At 39.9% G+C, this 24,419-nt stretch overlaps 1 protein-coding gene across 6 annotated transcripts in view; it reads left to right on the forward strand.

Annotated features, from left to right (window-relative positions):
* The window catches only part of RGS6 (regulator of G protein signaling 6), a 635,113-nt gene that overhangs the window by 29,870 nt on the left and 580,824 nt on the right, over positions 1–24,419 (forward strand). For all 6 annotated transcript variants that reach the window (XM_030812880.1, XM_003263654.3, XM_003263650.3 and 3 more), the window contains exon 2: positions 2,332–2,435. In XM_030812880.1, coding sequence (XP_030668740.1) covers positions 2,352–2,435 — 84 coding nt within the window. In that variant the 5' untranslated portion in view covers positions 2,332–2,351. The remainder of the gene's footprint in view (positions 1–2,331; positions 2,436–24,419) is intronic.

Consider the following 24,419-nt stretch of genomic DNA (forward strand, 5'->3'; position numbering starts at 1 on the left):
AAAATGTCTCTATTACATAGATACATGAGTATATATAAATGAACTCAATGTTCTGTGTATTCAATGTTTCATGCTCTGTTGTATTCTGTATTAAGGCAAAGGAGTAGGCAACTAAGTAGTTGTTTAAAAATAAAACTGTGTGTTGTTCATTCAATTTTAAAAGCCATTGATTAGAATGATAATCAGTGTTTCCATGTAGTACTATATTCATAGAAATCCTGATATTACAGTGTATAGAGATAATATTATAGAATGATGCTCTTTACCTCTTTATGTAATCTAATTTTAAAAAACATTGTAATTTATAAATAGTGAAGAAAGCAGGTAGTGTTATTCGGATGGGATATTTTCGGCAATTAAATTCTTAGCATAAATTACAAATTCCTCTCTTTCCCATTTTCCACCCAAATTTGTTTTTATGGAATGACCTTTGGTAGCAACTTGTTTTTATAATAATATGTTTCCTGAATTTTTATTTTGAATTGAAATGGCCTTTTCTGTCACATATGGTATTTATAAGAGTTTCTTTGATGAAAAGCCTCTGAATTTTGTGCAAATAACCCAGGCAGCCTTTTAGTTTAGGGATAACATTTGTATAGGACTTTTATGGTTTTATACTCTGCTCTCATGCTCAGCTTATTTGACCCTTACCTGTGGGGAACTTGGTGGAATTCACATTTTAACTGCTGAGGACAATGTAGAGGAAGGCGCCTTGGCATGACTCGGAGCATATAGCAGGTGTTCGATATGTTTGTTTTAAAGGGAAATTAACAAAAGAAACCCAACAGATTCTTGTACTTGCTCAAGGTCACACAATAAATATAGTGTCATACCAAGGATTGAACTTCCTTCTTCACTCAAAAATTCCATATACTTGTTCTTATCTCACTGTTATCTTTTCAGGCTTTTCAAAAAGGCCACATTAAATATATTTATTTTTCTTAATTGAGGTGAAATTCACATAACATAAAATTAGCCATCTTAAAGTGTATAATTCAGTGGCATTTCATGCTTTCACAGTGTTCTACAGCCATCACCTCTATCAAGGCCCCTGAAGGAGACCCTGTATCCATTAAGTAGTCACCCATTCCATCCTCCCTGCAGCTACCAATCTGTTTCTTGTCTCTGCGGATTTACCTATTCTGGATATTTCACAGCAATATGTGACATTTTGTATGTGGCTTTTTACACTTAGCATGTTTTCACTTAGCATGTTTTCAAGGTTCATCCATGTTGTAGTGTGTGTCAGTACTTTATTCCTTTTTATTGCTCAATGATAGCCCATTGTATGGATTTACACGTTTTATTTTTCCATTCATCCACTGATGGACATTTGGGTTGTTTCCACCTTTTAACTATTGTGAATAGTGCTGCTATGAACATTTATGTACAAGTATTTGATATTTGTTTTCAGTTATTTTGTGTATGTACTTAGAAGTGGAATTGCTAGATCATATGGTAATTCTATATTCAACTTTTTTGAGGAACAACTAAGCTGTTTTCAACAGTGGCTGTATCATTTTACATTCCTACCAGCAATGTTTGAGGATTCTGATTTCCCTATATCCTTGCCAAGACTTACTTCAGGTATTTAAAAAAAAAAATTATAATAATCTTAATGGGTATGAAGTGGTATCTCCTTGTGGTCTGGATTTTGATTTCCCTAATAAAATATTCATATTTTAATGCATAGAATTAATCGGAAAATGAGCTTTGGCAAGGTGAACTCAACAGCAAAATGATTGGCTTCATTTGTCTTCAGGAGATATTTAAGACTACCGCGGCTGGGTGCGGTGGCTCATGCCTGTAATCCCAGCAGTTTGGGAGGCCGAGGCTGGTGCATCACCTGACGTCAGGAGTTTGTGACCAGCCTGACCAACATGGAGAAACCCCGTCTCTACTAAAAATACAAAAATAGCTGGACGTGGTGGTGCATGCCTGTAATCCCAGCTACTCGGGAGGCTGAGGCAGAAGAATCGCTTGAACCCGGGAGGCAGAGGTTTCAGAGAGCTGAGATCACGTCATTGCACTCTAGCCTGGGCAACAAGAGTGAAGCTCTGTCTCAAAAAAAAAAAAAAAGAAAGACTGCCGTATATTCACTCCTGGGGTGTGCGATTCTGAGCTGAAAATCAGTAACATGTTCTTTGGGGATTAGAAGAATATTTGTGGATAGTAAGACTACAATCATCCCCTAACTTTAAAAAAATATATCATGTAATATCATGTTTTGTGTTCATGGCATCTGCCAAAAGTTACTTAATTCTTTGCATTTCAAAGCCCTCTTTATATAATTCCTTTGTGACTTAATGGTTTATTCATTTATTTTTGCAGTGTGAGTGAAGACACTCAGGATGGCTCAAGGATCCGGGGATCAAAGAGCAGTGGGGATTGCTGACCCAGAGGAGAGTTCTCCAAACATGATTGTCTACTGCAAAGTAAGGCATCTGGTCAAGTTCCGTGCACGCTGTCCGTGTGGACTGTTGTGTTCTGTGTAGGGCTGATAAAAAGACAAATGTTTTCTGCCTAAACTGCCTTACTGATAAAGGCATATTTTCTTCTCACATCCTCTGGTTCTCTAGTTCTAAAATTCAAGGAAGTTCATACTTGAGCACTTGGTATTTAACACTTGAAAAATATTATGCCATTTAGTTTTCTTTCAACCCAAAGGTTGCCTAAGCAATGCAGATGGGAAGACACATTCTCCTTCAGTGGAAAGGCCTTAGTGTAAGATGTATGAACTGAAAGTTCTTCAAACTCGTAGTACGTACAAAATCTGGGCTGAATGCTGTGGGAGATACAGAGGTATATTTGTATGAGATGCTTACAGTGGGTAGGAGACATAAGATGTACACAAATAACTGTTATAGAGTCTAAATGTTAATTTCCAAAATAGATGTGCAAGTAGAGTGTTACATAATTTCAGAGGAGGAGGCCAGTTCTCCCAGCCTCAGAGGTGAGAATGGGCTTGTGGAAGAATGGTCTTTGAACTCAGTTTTAAAATATGTGCAGGATTGCTTTATGTGGAAAGCAGAGAGGAAGAACATACCAGGTAATAAGATGTTTCAGCAAGGGCACAGAGCTAAGGAAAGTAACAGCAACCGGAACCGGTTAGCTTGGGCATAGGATGCATTACAAGGAGTAAATGAAGACAGGATTTTGGGAAGGGAGGCTGGCTGGAGCCAGATGCTAGTGTTGAATTAGACAATTTAATCATGAAAAACTTTTGTGCCAAGAGTTGCAAGATTGAGATCTCTTTGGGATTATGACTCTTGCCCCAGTGTGCTGAATGGATTGTTATCAAGATAGAGCGGGGGCTCTAGGAGAGAGATTTCTGTGTCTGTGTGAAAGGTAAGGAGGGAAAGCAGAGACACTAATCCAGCCTGTGAAATCACCTTCAGAATTGAGAGAAGCTGATAAGAGGAATTAAAGTCTGGATTAAAAATGACTTGGAAACTGAAGGAATATGGGTGGCAAGTAGAGGGTCAAAGATGACTGGGTTTTTGACCTTGGGTGAATGAAAATCATTGGTGCTATTAATTCAAATTGGGATATTTGGAAAAAGAATACATTTTAAAGGAAGAAAATGGCACGTAAGTTTATTTTAGTACATGCTGAATTTGACATAGTTGCTGCTTCTTGTTCACCTTTTTAGTTTGCATGTTTGTGAAAATTTAAACTAACTCTCTTGTATGTTAATAAGGAAATAAGTTAATATTCATTTCACTAACTACTTGAGTTTCTACTCAGTTCTGTGCATTCTGAGAGGCTCTGTGTATTACTTATATGGGCAACGTGGAACTAGATATTCCTGGATGATCAATATGGTGAATTTTTCTCTTTTCCTTGTAAAAATAGAGTTCTCAAATTATTCTTGCTTTGAGTGTAAAATTCTGTAATTCTTTGCTTTGCAAGAGAATGTCTAGATAACCCATCTCTAAGAATGATGCTTATTAAATTGTGGTAAAGAAAAAAATAGGTTAATGGGACTGAGCAATTAGTGAAACATACAGAATAATAGACATTGAGTCATTGTTACTTTCTTAACCACCCCCAAACTGGGAGACCCCATGCCAGGCTGGTAGGAACATGGGCTTTGGAGTGAGAGTTAGGTTAAAATTCCAACTTTACCACTCAATAGCAGTGTGACTGTAAGTTAGTTCTTTAACTTCCATGAGCCACAATTTTTTCATCTGTAAAAAGAAAAAAAAATGTGAGAGGAAGGTAATTGTGAAGATCACTTTAGATACATTGAATGAGGCATCTTATATCCTACTTAGACCACAATGTGGTCCATAATGAATATCTCTTTTTCTTTTCATGTTTAGGTCTTGTAGAGTCAGTGACACTTGGAGAGAAAATAAATGATAAAATCTCTAAATGTTGGTGCTGTTAATAAGTTATCTAGAGCAAATTTATACAGTGAGTTTTTTTAAGACACAGGAAAACAATAAAATATTTTTATATTCTTCAGAGGATTGCAAATTCATGATTATTAAAGAATAAGAAATGCAAAGGTCATGTGACCCAACCACCTTTCTACTAGAATGTTTGTATTATGTTTACAGGAAAAAAAAACTTCCTGCAGGTTTATGAGAACTTGGTTTTTGCTTTTTGATGGTAGTAAGGTTAATTTTCTGGTTTAATTTAGTAACTAACATGTCAATTGCTGTAGTTCTTTAGAGAAATGACAACTAGTAATGAAAATATATCTTACTTTCGTGTGACAAACTTCTGTAGAGAGTGTATATATATGTTCATGTTTATTTGCTATATTAATTACCATAAAAGGGACATTGAATTGGTTCAGTCTATTAGAAAGAAGACACACTTATTGCACAGTGTGAGCTCAGGCCCTGACACCATTTTAAACCTAGTTAACCTGACTGACTTAAACCATGGTTGTACTTGAACTATGGGATTTTCATATAGTTTTCTACTCCTGATGCTGTAGACTGCCCTTTGGCTACAACCAAGAACTTACCTGCTGTAGGACATTATCCTCAAGGTATCATCGGTAAAGCTTGGATTGTGAAGCCAATGACAATTCAAAGCATTTTCTTTGGAAGTCCTTTTGTGTAATCATTTATTCAAAGTCATAGCCATAAACCCAAACCTTTCCTTAGATACCCACGACTAAAATTTACATTTAAAAAATTGTGCTTTCATTTTTATTTTCTTTCTCTTGTTTGTTGTTGTTATTTTTTTTTCTCTTGTTGTCAGACACTTTCAGTGTGAAATTTTTGCTTGGACTGCATTGTGTTGATTCAGATGCTGACATTTAAAAAGCCAAATCTAGAGAAATGAAGCTTTTGGGTAAACTTTCGAGTAATAAGTGGATGATTATGTCCATAATGTTGTTGTGACTTTTAAATGACATTTAGGTTGGTAACCTCCTGACATATGAGTAACGATGGGTGGGTTTTTAAAGCCCACACTTTTCAGAACACTCTTCCTTTTCATGTTTTCATGTCATTAACTGTGAGAAGTTGTACTTTCCCAAGGCATGACTTATTTATTGACTTGAACAGACTTTCTAATTTAGTTTTTCATCCTTCATATTCACAGTTTGGATTGGACGTGTGTATGAAAAATGTATTGGTCATATTAAAGATCTATTTAAAAGAAGACCTTTATTATTCATGAAGACACCCAGACCTGTTAACCTTTTTTATATTCCTGTATCCTTAGGATCCTGAGTCACTGAATTGCCCAGTGTAATGATGATATTTGAACCTAGCTACACATCACACCATTTAGGGTGCTTTATAAAAATGTTAATCCTCAAAGGACCCCCTCCACAAGGTATTTCTATTTAATAGGTCTGAGCTGGGTCCTAGGAATCTGAGTTTCAAGATGTTCTCAGGAAAGTTTGATGCCCAACTCAGTATGGAAAGCACTTACTTAGTCTTTTACAATATCCAGACATAGCGTGTGTTGCAAAGTAATGAGAGAGTTGGTGTTTTGAATTAGATTTTTGATTTCATAATTATTTATAGATCCCTCGAAACGTCGAAGAACCAAGCTCTTGTCATAGGGATTTTAGTAGCTTTTCCTTAGATATTTTCTAGTCTTATTTTATAGATGAAAGAACTAAAAGTATAGAGAGGGTGAGTAACTTGATTAAGGCTCCTCAGCACTTTCCCATGGAAGCCATAATGGTGTCCAGGGAGCCTGGCCACTCCAATCAGTTGCCTTTCTAGCACCCTATGCGACTACCATGTTATCAACCACAGACTACTGTTACCACATTGTTGGAGCTGAGTAGCCATGGGACATATTAAATTAATGAAAATAATATGTGGCAGATCTTTGGCTTTCATGTTTATTCTGGGAGAGTTGACTTGGATTAATGTCTCACTTTTTTAATTGATTTTTAAAAAATACTTTAAGCTCTAGGGCACATGTGCACAACGTGCAGGTTTGTTACATGTGTATACACGTGCCATGTTGGTGTGCTGCACCCATTAACTCGTCATTTACATTAGGTATATCTCCTAATGCTTTCCCTCCCCACTCCCGCCACCCCACAACAGGCCCCAGTGTGTGATGTTCCCCTTCCTGTGTCCAAGTGTTCTCATTGTTCAATTCCCACCTATGAGTGAGAACATGCAGTGTTTGGTTTTTTGTACTTGAAATAGTTTGCTGAGAATGATGGTTTCCAGCTTCATCCATGTCCCTACAAAGGACATGAACTCATCCTTTTTTATGGCTGCATAATATTCCATGGCGTATATGTGCCACATTTTCTTAATCCAGTCCATCATTGATGGAATGTCTCACATTTTTAATGCTAAAGTTTCATTCTACTCATTGGTGCTTTTGCTTCTTGGGTAAAGATTTTCTAAAATGTTTACCCTCTTTTATAGGTAAGATTGCTTTTGAGTAAGAGTAGGTTGCTTTCTGATTTTGTTTGGATCTTTGCTGTTAACAATGCCTCTTGACAGAGTTCTCCTAACTAGACTGGTAATTTGATTTGTTTGGGTCAGGAGGCATGGAAGACATCACACTCTGGATGTCTTCTATATCCAGAAGGATGGAGGCATGGCAGATGTCACACTCTGGATGTCTTCTACATCCAAAAGCTGGAGGCTCTGCCTGTCTGGTCCCAGCTTTGTGTGGAGAACTTCATTTTCCTGATTCTACTTCTTGTTTTGTTTTCTACCTTCTTCATTCTTTTCCTCCTTCCTTTTCAATTATGAGATACTTCTAACACAAAAAGAATATATTCAGTGTCCATGTAAAGTAGAAAGAAGAATTAAAAAATGAGTTATATGCATTCACCATTAGCTTAATAAATAAAATATAATACTTTGGCCTCATTTCCCCTTCTGTAAAGGGAGGAAATTGGTCTAAAAATGTGCAAACACCTTTCTGCAATGATTTCAAAGTTCCATTCTGTAACTTTTTGATCTTTCATGAATTAGTACACTTCCCTGATATCAAAACAATGTTGTGAGATTATATGCATGTTTAAAGGTCTTTTGAGCTTTTGAAGAAATATTTTAGATAGTTCTAGATAATCTAAATTGGATTGAGATAAGGCCCAATTAAGTCAGGCATTAGAAGAAAAAGCTTTAATTGTAATTATTTAATATTCAACAGTGAAAGTTAGATGACATTTTCTTGGTGGCAACCTGTTTCTTTGGCTTGCTAATAACATTTAAGACATTTATAAAATTATCATTTTGTAGTACTAATTATATGTTATACACATAACAGAAGTGGTGTTTAAGTAGCAACACTGTACATTGCCAGTAGTATGTAGTGTCATAGATGAAATAGGAGTTTTAGAGGAAGACGAAAAAAGCCAATGTTCTTCTATACCAACAGGTTAGTTACATAGCCGCGTCATTGATGGCTTCCTTCACCCATTCGTTTCTAGTCACTGACTCCTTTTCTGCTGGAATTTGAGTCTAGTCTTTACGTTGGCTCTGATACCCCGAGGTCACTCTCCCTAATGATTTAGGGCCCTTGAAGTCCTGGGCAGTAGTTGGTTTAGGCATACGTCCAGAAAGTAAATGTCACACTATTTTAGTTACGTTGGCTGTGCTATGCAGCAAGAAGGGAAAGATCCAGCCTGGAAGAATCTGATGCTATGGAGGAAGCTAGGGATAGAGTGTGGTTTGGAATTCATAGAGGGCAGTGGTAGAAGCCAGCACAATTGAGAGTCTGGGGACCTGCAGGTCCTGGTGACTAAGGCATGATGAGGATTAGAAACTGTGGAATCAGGAAATACGTATTGAGTGTCATTTGTGTGCCAGACACTATTAGATGCTAGGAATGCAAGATGAGAATGGAGCCCTGAATGAGCCCACAGGCCAGCTTGGGGATAGGTGGGGAACTAGACAATTACAGTGTTGGTAGAAGCAACTGAGGGTTGTGGGAGGAAGTAGAGGGGTCATGTAGTCCATCCCAGGAGAGGGGATGATGATGTAGAAGACATCCAGAGGATTTGGCACCTGCTTCAATTCTTGAAAGATGACTAGGAATTAACCAGGTGAAGAAGGAGAGAGAAGGTGTAGGAGGCAGGACTAGTGCCCGTAAAAGAGCAGATTTGTGATGTCGTATACCGAGTTCAGGAGACTTTAAGTGGTTGATATGAAGCTAGGTTTCTGTGATGAAAGGTTGAGGAATAAAGCTAGATAGATAGATTAGGGCCAGATCACAAAAGACCTTACGTATCATGCCAAGGAGTTTAGACACTGTAAAAGTATCTTTCCCTTTGGGCCTTCACACCCATGTTCAACTCCTTTGCATGCTGCTCTCTGCCCCAGAGGCTGAGCTGTGAGGACTACATTTACAGGGCTCCTGTGACCTCTGGGTTTCAGTTGGGTTTTGTTAGTAAAGGTCTGGAAAGAGATGGGAGGGAAGGAGAAGAGCAATGTCAGAGAATTTCTTCTCCTGGGTGTCACTCTGCAAAACCTTGCACTGGCCATATCCCTCTACTGAAGTTTGTTGATTCTCTCAAGGCAGACTACTTTCCTCTTCTGGGTCCAGACATCCGTTTTGTCTACTCATCCTTTTGGGCCTTTGCAGACTACTTTCCTCTTCTGGGTGCGGACATCCTTTTCATCTGCTCATCTTTTTGGGCCTTGGGGTGGTTCCAGTTTGTATTTGTTATCTGTTGCTGTGTAACGAATTGTCTCAAAACTCAATGGCTTAAAAACATTTATTATGTTACAATTTCTGTGGGTTAGTAATCCAAGTGCAGATTCCGTGAGTTCTCCAGCACAGTGTCTTTTAAAAGGCTGTAATCAAGATGTTGACTGGGATTATGGTTTCATCTGAAGTCTCAGCTGGGGAAAAGTCTACTCCCAAACTTACTTATGTGACTGTTGGCTGGATTCAGTTCCTTAAGGGCTGTTGGAATGGTGGACTCGGTTCTTTGTTGGCTGTTTGCCAGAGGCCAGTCTTAGTTATTTATGACACGTGTCTCTCCATAGTGCAGCTCATAACATGGTAGTTTTTTAATCAGAATGACAACAGGCAGAGAAGGAAGGTGGGTGGTAGGAGTCTTAGTGTTTTATAACCTAATTTTGGACATTTTTTCTTTTTTTATTATACTTTAGGTTCTAGGGTACATGTGCACAATGTGCAGTTTGGTTACATAGGTATACATGTGCTATGTTGTTTTGCTGTACCCATCAACTTGTCATTTACATTAGGTATTTCTCCTAATGCTATCCCTCCCCCAGCCCAATTTTGGACATATTGTCCCATCCCTTTTGATAGCAGGAAGTCACTAGGTCCACCTCTCACCCAAGGTGAGGGATTTACACAAGGATGTGAATACCAAGATCCAGAATTCAGAAAATCTTTGTGGGCCATTTTGGAAGCCATCTGCCACACAGCTCTACTTCTACTAGCCAGGGGTTTCTGAGTGTTTTTTTATACTTTCCCTGTACCCTAGAACTCCTTTAAACTTGGTCCTTTTGGAAATAATTTTCCTTAAATTGTCCTATGTATGTCATCTGTTTACCAATAAGACTCTAAAGAATGCAGGTATTATCCCACAAGCAAAGGGAAGCGATTGAGACTCTGCGTTTCTTGATAAGGGAATTCTTCATGAAAGGATTTGAAGCAGGGGAGTCATTTGTTCAAAGTGGAGAATGGGATCTGAAATGGGGAAGTCATTGTGGAGAAGATTCAGTGTGGAGGTCAATGGGTGATCGATGTGGAGGGGTTCGGTGCGGAGGGAGAGTGTTGGAGAAGTGGTAGGATTAGAGGTAGGACAATTTAAAGATTTTACAGGAATCCAGGTGAGGAAAAATGATGTCCAAATCAGTGGCAGTGGTAATACAGATGGGAGGATGTGTTTGAGAGATGTTTAGGAGGTTCAGGCAACAGGATTTGGTGACTGAGAAGACGTAGCGAGAATTTGAGAATAATGAGGAGGAAATGAGGAGTCTTTTCCTTAGGCTGTATCTGTGAGTTCTCAGAAAGTCTTCTGGGATAAACTTTTGAAGCAAATACCTGTAGAAATGGATTGCCTGCCCCTCTCTTCCCTGTATGTAGATAAATTGAGAGAGCCCAAGAGAGAGAGTCTGTAAATGGACCAGGATATCTGGGTATTTGTTCTGGCTGCCCTACTAGCTTAGGTGTGGCCATGCATAAGTTGTTCCTACTTTTTGTTAAGTCTAGTTCTTTTAATTGTGAAGTGAGAGGTTAGCTATGCTGGGTGATCTCTAAAGCGTTTTTTAGATCTAACATTCTAGGTCTTTTGTAATCTAAAATAGAGAAACCCACACTTTATTATTTGTATTACTTCATAGCCTCCTTCACTTTAATTTTCTTTAAAAAGTGGACTGAGCCAAAACTTCAAAAACAGGTAAGTCAGAATATTTAAAGCAAATGGCTTTTGGTCTTCAGCACATAGGGCTTGTTTTTTTTTTTTTCACTCTTTTTTTTTTTTTAAACATTAAATAAAATTCCTGGCCAGATGCAGTGGCTCATGCCTGTAACCCCAGCACTTCGGAAGGACAAGGCAGGCGGATCACCTGAGACCAGGAGTCCAAGATCAGCTTGGCCAACATGGCAAAACCCTGTCTCTACTAAAAATGCAAAAATCGGCCAGGCATGGTGGCACATGCCTGTAATCCCAGCTACTTGGGAGGCTGAGGCAGGAGAATCACTTGAGCCTGGGAGGTGGAAGCTACAGTGAGCAGAGATGGTGCCACTGTACTCCAGCCTGGGTGACAGAGTGAGACTCTGTCTCAAGGACTAACTTCAGAAAGTGTTCAGGGTAACTAATTTAATTGTTCAGTCTACATTTTAAGATTCCTTTCATTAAATTTTTTGAAGCTTTTTTTATTGCCTTAGGAAAAAACTGTTCTGTTTTCCTTTTCCCCCAGGATTAGACTTGCTGGAAGAAAAGCTCCCCCATCACATTATCTTGGTTGGCAGGAGACAGACGTGCAGGCAAGTCCCAGACCAGTGGTATCAGTGTCCACAGATGAAAGGGATGGTATTTTTAGTGTGGGGAATAGCTCAGTGTGGTTTAATATGATGCATTTCAATGAGTATAACTTTCCAATTTGAAAAGCCTTTGGTGTGTTTAAGTCTTCATTTCATCTTTCCAATTTTTCCCCCTCATTTCATTTCAGGGAGTCTAAGATTTTTCATTTTGGCAGGCAGTTGATCACTCTTGTTATTGACACTCCTTTGCAGTATTCTTACACTATGGAGAACCTGAATGGCTGTAAATTCCCTATTGGCAGGATTTTGAAGAAAAAAAATGAAAGTGAATAGATATCTGTGAAAGAAAAATAAATACATTTTAAAATTATTGGAGGATAGAAGGATTACTTTTAAAAGTTCTGTTAGTTTGCCAATACAGATCAAAACAGAAAATGGACACATTTTTTTGATCAACATTCTCTATTCTAAAAACTTATTTCAATCAGGGAAAGAATATGCAAAGACATATATATAGATATAGACATACACCCACTCCAAAAGAATAGTGATATCTTTCTGGTAAATAATATCCAAAGTTTGGAAAGAAATCAAATATCCATTGAAGGGAAACTAATTTTAGGGTGACAGGATTCACATTTGGAATGATCTCATAGTTAGTTTACTGGATTTCTGTTCTCGTCAACCTAATAATTGTCTTGAAAGGGGGATGGCTACTGACATTCTGGGATATGGTTAGGGAGAATATTCTTTATTTTTAAAACCCTACAAGATTTTTTCATTTTTTAAAATAAAATGTTTTGCCTTATTTGTTAAATATGATGGTTAGGTAGGTTTACTCAAAAGTGATTTTTTCCATTGCTCTTTATTAGTTTCTGCATCTCTGTGCTTACATCTGAAATAATTTTTAGTATTTTCTTTAGTGCAGGTCTGCTGAAGATAAATTCTCTCAGTTTTTGTTTGTCTAAAATATCTTTGGGCCGGGCACGTTGGCTTACGCCTGTAATCCCAGCACTTGGGAGGACGAGGCAGGAAGATCACTTGGCCCAAGAGTTTGAGGCCAGTCTGGGCAACATAGGGAGACAACATCTCTACAAAAATAAATAAATAAATAAATAAAAAATTAGCTGTGCGTGTTAGTGCATGTAGTCCCAGCTACTCAGGAGGTGGAGGTGGGAGAATCACTTGAGTCTGGGAGGGTCAAGGCTGCAATGGGCCATGATTGTGCCACCGCACTCTAGCCTGAGCAACAGAGTGAGGCACAGTTTCAAAGAAAAAAAAGAAAGTCTTTGTTCCATCTTCATTTTGTGAAGGGTGTTTTTTCTAGGTTTAGAATTCTAGATTGTCAGTTATTTTATTTATCATAACTGTCATTGTCTTTTGGCTTTCATTGTTTCTGTTGGGCAGTTAGCTGTAAGTTTTATGATTCCTCCTTCGAATGTAATCTGTTTTCTCCTTTGGCTGCTTTTAAGATTTATTTCACTTTGGTTTTAGCAGTTTTGTTATGAGGTGTGATTTTCTTTTTAATTTATTCTCCTTAGAGCTTATAAAACTTCTTTTTATTTGATTGGTGCTTGGGGATTCTTTTTTTGATGGAGTCTTGCTCTGTCACCCAGGCTGGAGTGCAGTGGCATGATCTCGGCTCACTGCAACCGCCGCCTCCTGGGTTCAAGTGATTCTCCTGCCCCAACCTCCCGAGTAGCTGGGACTACAGGTGCGTGCCACCACGCCCAGCTAATTTTTGAATTTTTAGTACAGTCGGGGTTTCACCATGTTGGCCAGGATGGTCTCGATCTCTTGACCTCGTGATCCTCCCACCTTGGCCTCCCAAAGTGCTGGGATTACAGGTGTGAGCCACCATGCCCGGCTATGCTTGGGAATTCTTAACCATTAACTTCTCAAATATTGTTTATGCCTAGTTTTCTCTTTTCTCTCTTCTTGGGATTGTGTTCATATGTTAGGACCTTTTTTCCTCTAGATTTCATGTGTTTCTTATGCTCTTTTCTGTATTTCTTATTCCTTTGTCGTTTTGTGCTTCAACATGGATATTTTCCACTGACTTATCCTCCAGTTCACTAATTCTCTCTTCAATATATTAGATAATCTGTGGTTAAAGCCATGCCATTGAATTTGTAACCTTAGTTATTGATTTTTTAAGTTCTAAAATTTTCATTTAATTTTCTTTTTATAGTTTCTAGTTTTCTGCTAAACTTCTCTATTTTGTCATTTAATTCCTAAGCATATTAATCATAATTGCTTCAAAGTCCATATCTGATAGTTTAAAGTCTTTATCACTTGCTGGACTGTTTGTACTAACCTTTTCTTTCTTTTTTTTCTTTTTTCTTTTGTTCTATTTATTTTTTATTAAGTTCCGGGCATTATACAAGTAATATAGAAGAAGTCATTTGTGGCTCTAGGACGATGTTATGTTACTTCTGAGAGAACTTAACTACTTTTTTCTTTTATGTCAGTCAAAATAGGAATGGATTACCTTAATCAAGTCAGACACAAAGATTACTTGTAGCTGGACTTCAGTTCATCTTAGGGCTAGATATATTTCTAGATCTCCTTTACTCTCTGTTAGGGAGCCCTTCTGATTCCAACCAAAACCCTGGGTGCCCCTCCTCCTTGGAGGACTCTGACCTCTAATTTTTGTCCCTTAAACTCTATGACACTGCCAAAAGCTCTGTTCAGCTTCTTGATCATGCCTTTTGTTTAAGAAATTGACAATGCCCTTGAGAAGAACAAGCAGCTCCAATTGCTGGGCTCATCTTCTTAGTTTTCTTCTTTCAGGTCATGGCCTCACAAACTCTTACTGTCTTGGTTGCTTTCCAATGCCTTCAAACATGTTTGACAAAATGTTTTTCAGCATATCCATTTGCTCTCAGCAGGAGGGTGATTCTGAAACATCTAGTTAGCCATTGCCAGAAGTGGAACCCCAGAACATTGGCCTTCAGAGAAGTTGGATCCATCTTTTATAGCCTTGGTTTGCTCTTAAATTGTTTTAGAAAAGATATATCCTGAGTGTCTTAGTGGTCTAGGGTGATGGTGGTAGAGGTGAAGAAAAGTGAAACTGCCAGTATATTTTAAAAGTAGAATTAACCTGTGATTAGTTTTAGATGGAGATGAGAGAGGAGGATTCATGGCTAATGGCCAAGATGTGGCCTGGGCATCTGGATGTCCAGTCACTAGGATAAGTGGTTGGGGGAGTGACACTGGAGCCTAAAGTCACCACAGTAACAGAATGATATCCATCACAACCTAGTTATGTAAAACTCTAGACAGAGGGAATAAATCCAGGCAAATACCTCCAAATATGAAATGGACCTGAAAAGAAGCTTTACCTGGAGGAAACCTTACCTGACTCCAGAGATCTTTCTGGTTTAGAGAATAGGAAGTAGCTTGTATCTGTCAGTATGACACTTTTGAACATTTCTGTATTAGTTTCCTAAGGTGCTATAACAAAGCCTCACAAACTGTATGGCATAAGACAACAGGAATCTATTCTGTCACAGTTCAGGAGGACAGAACTCTGAAATCAAGGCATGGGCAGGGCTGTGCTCCGTTTGATGGCTTAGGGAAGTCCCCTTTCTTGCCTCTTCCTGGATTTCTGTGGCTGCTGGAGATCCTTGGTGTTCCTTGGCTTGCAGCAGCATCACCCTGGTCTTTGCCTTTGTCCTACCTCACCTTCCTCATGTGCCTACGTCTGTGTTTCACATGGCCTTATAAGGACACTAGTTGTGGGATTTAGGCCTACATCCCCGTACCCCCAGTTGATCGTGGCCTCATCTGAATGAATTACATCTCAAAGACCCTAATTTCCAAATGAACTTACATACGCAAGTCCCAGGGCTTAGGACTACAAAATATCTTTTTGGCAGACACAACTCAATCCACAACAATTTCTGGTTTATCACTGCGTGAAGCTTAGTGCTCTTTGCAAAGATCAAATGAACAAGTAGTGTACTTATTGAGCTGTTGCTTCTGACAAAGCACTGTGTGGGGAATAAAAAGTAGCACAGCGCACAGTCTCTGTCCTAGACAACTTTACTGTCCAACTGGGGAGACCAAGAGTGATGCAGAACTCAGGAGGAAAATAAGCTTTGGTTGGCCACCTACCATGTACCAGATACTGCAGTGGATGCTGTACATATATTGAGCCATTTAATCATCAGAATAGCTTGCTAGGTAAGTGGTGTTCACCCTATATTACAGATAAGGGAACTGAGGGTCAGAAGGAGTAAATAACTAGTATTAAGTGGTGCTATCAGTATTTGAATCTAGATTTGCTGTATTCTAAAGCCTGTGGTTTTGGGGAAGAAACTGAATTATGTTACCAAAAAAAAAAAAAAAAAAAAAACCTTAAAGCTGTTTGAAATTAACCATAAGAGAGTTAGTGTGAGAGCTGGGTGTGGTGGCATGCATCAGTAGTCCCAGCTACTGAGGAGGCTGAGATGGGAGGATCCCTTGAGCCCAGGAGTTCGAGACCAGCCCATGCAATATAGTGAGACCCTGTCTCAAAAAAAAAAAATAAATAAAACTTGGTATGGACAAGGAAGGCTTATTGAGGAAGAAGAAATTTGAAGAGAAATCATCTGAACTGTATTTTTAAGGAAGGGTAGGAGTTGGCTGGTGGAAAAGAGCCAAAAACTGATTCCAGGTGATGAGAGCTATGTGAACCAAGGCAAGGTGATAGAAAATATCACATGTATTTAGGAGAAAATATATTTTGTAATACTACATATAAGATACGTGCTTTATATAATTATAGCCTCATTCTTCATATGGAGACCTTGAAGCAAGAAAACAAACATTTTTAGCTCTGTAACTCACATGGTAAGGTATTGGTAAAGCTGAGCCTTCTGCCAATGAATTTTTCTTCCATTCCTCTTCAGAAATAATCATTTTCCATTTAAAAAGTAATAATTCAATTTCGAAAGAATCAAAGCATAAAGTAGAGAGAAAATCTCACATATTCCTGTCATGCAAATATGACTAAAGTTAACATTTTGGTCTGTTCGTCACGGTCTTTGAATTTGTATCAGTAGTATACATAACACATTAACCTAGAGGGTAATCATAGTGTATGTGCTATTTTGTGCTTCTCCACCATAGCCGAAGCACTAATCTGTGCCATAATATGTCATCATTATCATAGTTTTATTTATTTATTTTTATTATTTTTATTTTGAGATGGAGTCTCTGTCACCAGGCTGGAGTGCAGTGGTGTGATCTCGGCTCACTGCAGCTGCCGCCTCCTAGGTTCAAGTGATTCTTCTGCCTCAGCCTCCCGAGTAGCTGGGGCTACAGGCATGCACCACCACGCCCAGCTAATTTTTGTATTTTTATATTTTTAGTAGAGACGGGGTTTCACCATGTTGGCCAGAGTGGTCTTGATCTCTTGACCTCGTGATCCGCCCACCTTGGCCTCCCAAAGTGCGGGGATTACAGCCGTGAGCCACCGCACCTGGCTGTCATAGTTTTAAAGGTTGAATAATATTCTAAGTAGATAATGTACCATGATTTACTTATTTAGGGTTTGTTATTTATAGCAAGTTAAAAAATTCCTAGGTCAAAATGCATGACCTGTGTTACAACTCCTATTATATATATGGTTTTCTGGAAGGTCAATATTGGTTTTGGCATATATAGACTGGGCTTCTCTGGGTCGTTGTAAAAGTTCTATGTCATTGAACTACAGGAAGACGGTGAGGGGATTTCTAACAATTAGGGCCAGTGTTTTCTTCACCTCTAAACCACATCCCCATCCTAGTGTCCGCTTGGCTTTGTAACACCACCCTTATGCTGAGAGCTTTGTTGATGCCTGGGGATATTCAGAAATTTTCAACTTGGAACCCTTCCAAGACTTTTGCTATTTTATTCTCTATTTGTTTTTCTTAAGCAACTAACTAAATAAGAATAACATTTCAACCTCTTTCCACTCCCCACAGCATTTTTTCCTGCCTGCACCACCTCTGCCTACAGTTTAACCATAGGGTTGCTTCTTATATTTTAAAGCTAAATACAAAAGCACAGTTCTGAGAAGCAGCCAAGTTCTGCAGCCAAGTTTGAAGAATAAAACTTTAAAACAGCTCTTCTGTCACACACTTGAGAGGGGAGGCAGGCTTTGCTATAAATAAGTCACATTCCATTTCTATCTCATCCTTTGCAGTCCTCTTGGGTAATGCTTTTTGTATATGACTACAGTGTTCTCGAACTGCCCACTCACCCCTTTCAACCTTCCATTTTATGCCTCACTTTATTTAAATGTTCAGTAGTTTTGGAGTTTAGGGACCCTGCATGAAAGAGGAGTAGACCTTTCCTTTCATTCTTCAGGCTTAGATGTAATGAGGTTCAGTGGCTAACTTATTAGAAACTACACTTTCTCTTTGTCTGTGACGTTTTCAGCAGCTGCCTGGATTAGTTTCCTATTGCCGCCATAACAAATTGCCACATATGTAATGGCTTAAAACAAGGCCAGGCGCAGTGGTGCATGCCTGTAATTCCAGCACTTTGAGAGGCTGAGATGGGCAGATTGCTTGAGCTCAGGAGTTCAAGACCACCCTGGCCAACATGATGAGACCCCATCTCTATTTAAAAATATATATATATAAAAATTTTCTGGGTGTGGTGGCGTGCACCTGTAATCTCAACTACTCAGGAGGCTGAAGTGGGAGGATCACCTGAGCCTGGGGAGGTCAAGGCTGCAGTGAGCCATGATCGTGCCACTGCATTCCAGCCTAGGTGACAGAGTGAGACCCTGTCTCAAAAAACAAAAAACCAAGAAACCCCACAAATGCATTTTCTTATAATTCTAGAAATCAGGAGGGAAAAATGATTTGGTAGAGCTGCATGCCCTCAGGGGCTCTAGGAGAATTCATCTCCTCCCCTTTTCCAGCTTCTAGAGGCTGCCTACATTCCCTAAGTCATAGCCCCACATCACTCCCACCGCTACTCTTGGCATCATATCTCCTTCTCCAACTCTGACCCTCCTTTCTCTCTCTTATAGAACCCCCTGTGATTACATGGAGCCCACACACATAATCCAGGGGTACCTCCCCATCTCAGAGTCCTTAACTTAGTCCCACCTGCAGAGTCTCTTTTGCCAAGTCGGATAACATATTTATAGGTTTGTGGGATTAGGGCGTGGACATCTTTGGAGGGCCGTTATTCTACTTACCACACTGTCTGAGAAAAGGAAAGGAAAATAATTTTGGAATTTTTGTCTTTTTCATAGCTAGGGAGGGGGTACGCTGAAGTTTTGTTTTTCCTTCCTGTATTTGTGATGGTTGATATGTGGCAATCTAAACTAAGTCTGGGATGTCTGTTTGTATTGGCTGAAGTTCATTGGAGGGCAGAAAAAAGGAGAGTTTCAGAGACTGGCAGTGAGGATGGGAGGGTGGCTTAAAGACCTTCACACCTTGCTCGCTGGGTGCTTCTGTTAGGCCCCACTCAGGGCACAAACAAGCCCGTGCCATTGAGGAGAAGTGACCGAGCAGATACATTCAAAATGAATAAAGGAAGCCCTCATTTACTGTAGTCGCATCCACTGTGGCTTCCTTATAGGACTGTTTGTCTCTTATTTTATATATATTTTTTATTTTTTCAGACAGAGTCTCACTCTGTTCCCCAGGCTGGAGTGTAGTGGTGTGATCTTGGCTCACTCAGCCTTGACTTCTGGGGCTCGATCCTCCCATCTCAGCCTCCCCATAGCTGGGACTACAGTCACACACCACCATACCTGGCTAATTTTTAAACTTTTTTGTAGAGACAGGGTCTCACTGTGCTGCCCAGGCTGGGCTTGAACTCCTGGGCTCAAATATATCCTCCCACCTCAGCCTCCCAACATGCTGAGATTACAGGTGTGAGCCACCACGCTTGGCCTATATTTTAAAAAATATTAATTATGATACTAAACAATACGGTGAATAAATAACCTTCTCATGGTTGTGTAGCTGGCACAGTAGAAGGCTTTATGTGCTTTTTTCAGACAATGAGAGAAAGTGCTGGCATATCACACTTCCCTTAGTTTGAGAGACATGTGCCAATCTGCTTGTTGACTCTGCCAAGGCCTCTCTGTCCATCAATTTCCATGTTCTGGTCAGGAATTGTGACATATAGTGGCTGACAAAAGGCGCACAAGTGATAATGTTGGTGGCCAATCTGCCAGGGAAGAGTCTGACCCTGGGCGCTAACGTGACTCAAGGTAGATGAGCCCCTTCAAGGAGCTAGTCAAAGAAACAGATGATAAAGTCTAGCTGTCAGTGAGCAAGCAGGGAGTGAGCATTTTCTTTCTGAAGGGAGTTATTGCTGTCATTAACTTCATTGCGTTGCTGGGAAGGAGGGGTCAGTAGTTGAAACAAAAGTCTCCTGTGGCTGATGACATGTTACAACTTGAGGACAGTTGTTAGCAAACAACTTGCCGTTGGGCCGAATCTGTCCCCATGCCTTTGATCCCTTGAGCCTCAGGATGGTTTCTACATTTTGCAATGGTTGAAAGACTTTAAAAGAGAAGCCATATTTTGTGACGTGAACATTATGTGAAATTCAAATTTCAGTATCTGTATATCAAGTTTTATTGAAACACAGCCACATCATTTGTTTATGAATTATCTATGGCTTTTTTTTGAGCTACCATGGAGGAGTTGAGTGGTTGTGACAGAGACTGTCCGTATGACCGGTGAAGCCTAAAATATTTACTAACTGGCTTTTTACAGAGAAGTTTGCAGCTTCTGTTTTAGGAGATTTGAAAGAGACTGAAAAAGCATCGGCAAATGTCCTTGTTGGGACAATATTTCCATAGGAACCAAGACCCAGTGATTCCATGTGGTGCTGATTTATTTCCAGGAACCCATGGAGGGTCTAACTGGGGAGGGGGTATACAAGATAAATTAGAAACCAATGCACATTCCTGTGCTACAAAAAATATACAAGACCTGCCATTCACCCCTCAAATAATATGTTTCCTTTCCTGAGGGGTCACATAATTTATGCCAGTACATTATTGATGAGATTTTTGTTTGTTTTTTTTAAAATAAAAAACAGGCATATTGAGCTGCTGGAAGTGTTGAGCTGGGTGTTCTGAAATATCCCACTAGGATATTCCACTTGCTGGCTGGCTACCTCCATCTCAGATGCAATGTCCAAATGGCTGTCAATTTCTGCAGGACCCACTTTGTGCCAGGCATTGGGCCAGTGCTTTGGGCACGTGAATTGCTCACACTGAGAGCACTGTTGTAAAATCATCGTCATTCCCATGCTGCATGTGAAGAAAGGAGCTTACACTGGGTAAGCCCGTGCCTGGGCCGCCCCTGTAAGTGGGAATCCCGAGTTGCAGGTCAGGCTGTCTCTTCTTCACAGACCATGCTCTTTCATAAGACCTGGAAGGAACAAGACAACCACCTGGGGAGCTGCTTACTTCTGATCTTTTCTCTGGGATGCCAGGGCTATCACAACCTCATAGGCAACATACTCTAATCACTGAGTTATGGTGTTCAGTGATAATATCGACTTCCATTTTTATAATTCCTTCTAGCACTCTGCATCCTGCATGTTATATTTGTAAAAGGCCTGTGAAAAACATAAGGCAGACATATCTATCTCTGCTTTGTAAATGAGGAAACTGAAGCTCAGGGGTAAAGAGGCCTTTCTAGGCTCAACCAGCTTTTAGTGGCAGAGCCAGACCTCCTGACTTGGGGTCTGGTGCCTGTACACTACTTCCCATGGGCCAGGCCTTCGGGAATAGAGCTGCATCACTCACACTTACCTTAGCAGGGGCTGTGATAGACTCTAAGCTGTATGGTTATTAAGTTTATCATCAGTGAACCTCAGGTCATCAACTGACCTCCAGAGACCAATTTCACGTTGTAGAGGATTTTTTTTTGTTGGCATTACTTTACAATTGTGACTCTGCTGAATGCAGTGTACCTTTCTCTTCCCTATTACCGCATCCATTGCTTGAGTTTCAGTCCTGTCTTGGTCCATTTTGTGTTGCTATAAAGGAGTACCAGACACTGGATATAAAGAAAAGAGGGTTTATAAAGAAAAGAGGGTTATTTAGCTCACAGTTCTGCAGGTGTACAAGAAGCATGGCACTGGCATCAACATGTCAGAGAAGGTCAAAGGAGAAGTGAGTACGTGTGAAGAGACACCATACCCAAAGGGCATCCTGGCTTTACATATAATAAACCAACCTAATCCCATCTCACCAGAGTGAGAACAGCAGCACAGCACTAAGTCATTCATGAGGGATCTACACCCATAACTCAAACGCCTCCCCCTAGGCCCCACCTTCTGACACCACCACAGTGGGGAGCAAATTTCAACATGAGATTTGATGGGGACAAAAAATCCTATTATCCAAACCATAGCAAGCCCCAAACCAAACCAAAAGCAGATCCCCATTCATGGTTCCCCTTTCCACATGGTTCCAAATGAGGAAGGGCAAAATTCATGCGCTCTGCTCAGAAAAAGGCTGAAAAGTTATTGGGAAACACGTCTTCAAAGGTTTGTCTCCTTTGGGACATGGGAATATGTTATTAACCAGGACAGCTGCTCACAGCTGCACAGGGATATATTGAAACAGCTCATTTTAAGCAAATTTTAAGTAGTGGAGAGGATCATTCCTGGGCACATTTCACAAGCATTCTGTCTTGGTTTTACCCCAATCTCTGCATATTCCTTCTTAGTCTTCATTCCTGGGGCAGCTTCCTCTGCCCACCCCGTGAAACTTTGGCCCATTCTTTTCTGTATGCTGTCCAGGGGCCATCTCCTCCTCTCTGCATGCTGAGTTGAGGATCCCCAAATTGCTATCCTCTCTCCAAACTCCAAATGCCTATACCCAGCTACCAAAAAGGCATCTCTGTTTGAATCTTCCTCACTTACCACAAACATAACAGGTAGAACATAGCTGATTTCTTGCCCTGCCAAAACTGTTCTCCCTCTGAGCTTCAGTGCTTGGTGTAGCATCCTCCACACAGTTGGCATCTGAGGCAAAACCTGAACCTGATTCTCTTTGACAGGCATTATCACTCACCACTCTATGCAATATGAAAATGACATGCCATGTGAATCCAATGCCATGTAAAAAAAGATAACGTTTTCTGTTTGTCTCCCTAGGATATTGTAAATGCTTGGCACCAAGTAGGTGATAAATAAATGTGAAGGACAGACCTGTCGATTAAGCATTCCTGAGACATATTCTTTATCTTTTTCAGCTGAGATTCTCTGCCACATAGCTTATCCTCATATTGGGTGGATTGTGTAACTCTGAGGTTCAAACATTGGTTATTGCCTCTAAACCTTGCACAGTTATTTATCTCAGAACGATTGAGTTTGGCAGCTGTCCACATCATGTAACAATTCTGCTATTACATTCCCTTCCTTGTTTTCTTCCTTCCCTCTCTCCTCATCTTCCACATTCCTATCTGTGAGAGAGAGGATGAGGAAAAACAGACAAGAAGACAAACCCATATTTCTCTTACCAATGAAAAACACCTTTCCGTTCTGTTTTTACCATTAAATGTGGTATTTGCCCTCTGTGTCTCAATTAAAACAGGTTATTTCCTTCTTAGTTTCTTCCTTTGATATTTTTTTTCTTGTTTCAGAAATGGTTCATGTTAATTGTAAAAGAAAAATTCAGAAATTATAGATAAGCCCAAAGAAATAAATAAAACATGTAACAACCCCCTGCTCAGAGAGTTGTGGTTAACTTTTGAAGTACCTACTTCCCTACTTTTTTTCTATGTACATATTTTAACAGAAATAGAGACTTTCTGTACTTGCTGTTGGGAAGCTTCTTTTCACTTAATAGATTGAGAATATTTTCTTGTGACAGTCAATATTCCTCTAGACCAGCAATTGGATCACTTTGTTTAAAGGGCCACATAGTAACTGTTTTAGGCCTTGTGGGACTTACTGTCTCTTTCAACTAATCAACTCTGCTGTTGTAAGTGCAGAAGTGTTCACGGAAAGTGTGTAAATGAATGGACATGTCTGTGTTCTCATAAAACCTTATGAAAACAGGCAATGAGCCAGATTTGGCCCATGGACAGGGCTGTAGTTTGCCTATGCTTGTCTAGAATTTGAGACAGAGTCTCACTCTGTCATCCAGGCTGGAGTGCAGTGGCGTGATCTAGGCTCACTGCAACCTCCACCTCTGGGTTCAAGTGATTCTCCTGCCTTAGCCTCCTGAATAGCTGGGACTATAGGCCTGCGCCACCACGCTTGGCTAATGTTTTTGTATTTTTAGTATAGACAGAGTTTCGCCATGTTGGCCAGGCTGGTCTCGAACTCCTGACCTCAAATGATCCTCCCGCCTTGGCCTCCCAAAGTGTTGGGATTACAGGCGTGAGGCACAACACCCCACTAGAATATCATTTTTAGTGCCTAAATAGTGTTCTATTTTATTGGTATATCATTATTTACTTAACCAGTCAGAGTAATAGCTAACGTTGTTTGAGGCCTCACTCTGTGCTTGCAACATTGCTGCGTTTGTTCTGTTTGCATTCTCACTTATACCTACCCACAGCTCTGTGTAGTGTAGGTATTATTCTTTCTGTTTAACAGATGAGGGAACTCAGATAAAGAACAGGTAGGTAGCTTTGCCTAAGGTTAGATGGTTAGTAAACAGAAAAGTCAAAATTTAAATTTGTTTGATTTTTAGAAGCCATGCTTTTAACTACTCATTATGTTTTTATGCACATTAGTAATTTTTTTTTTTTTTTTTTTTTTTTGAGATGGAGTCTCGCTGTGTCCTGCTTCAGCCTCCCGAGTAGCTGGGACTACAGGTGCCTGCCAACACACCCCGCTAATTTTTTGTGTTTTTAGTAGAAACAGGGTTTCACCGTGTTAGCCAAGATGGTCTCGATCTCCTGACCTTGTGATCCGCCCATCTCGGCCTCCCAAAGTGCTGGGATTACAGGCGTGAGCCACCGCGCCCGGCCTATGCACATTAGTAATTCTTTGCTTGGATAAATTACTAGAATTAGAATAACACGTGCATT

Source organism: Nomascus leucogenys, chromosome 1a (genome assembly GCF_006542625.1).
Source record: "Nomascus leucogenys isolate Asia chromosome 1a, Asia_NLE_v1, whole genome shotgun sequence".
Classification (NCBI taxonomy): domain Eukaryota; kingdom Metazoa; phylum Chordata; class Mammalia; order Primates; family Hylobatidae; genus Nomascus; species Nomascus leucogenys.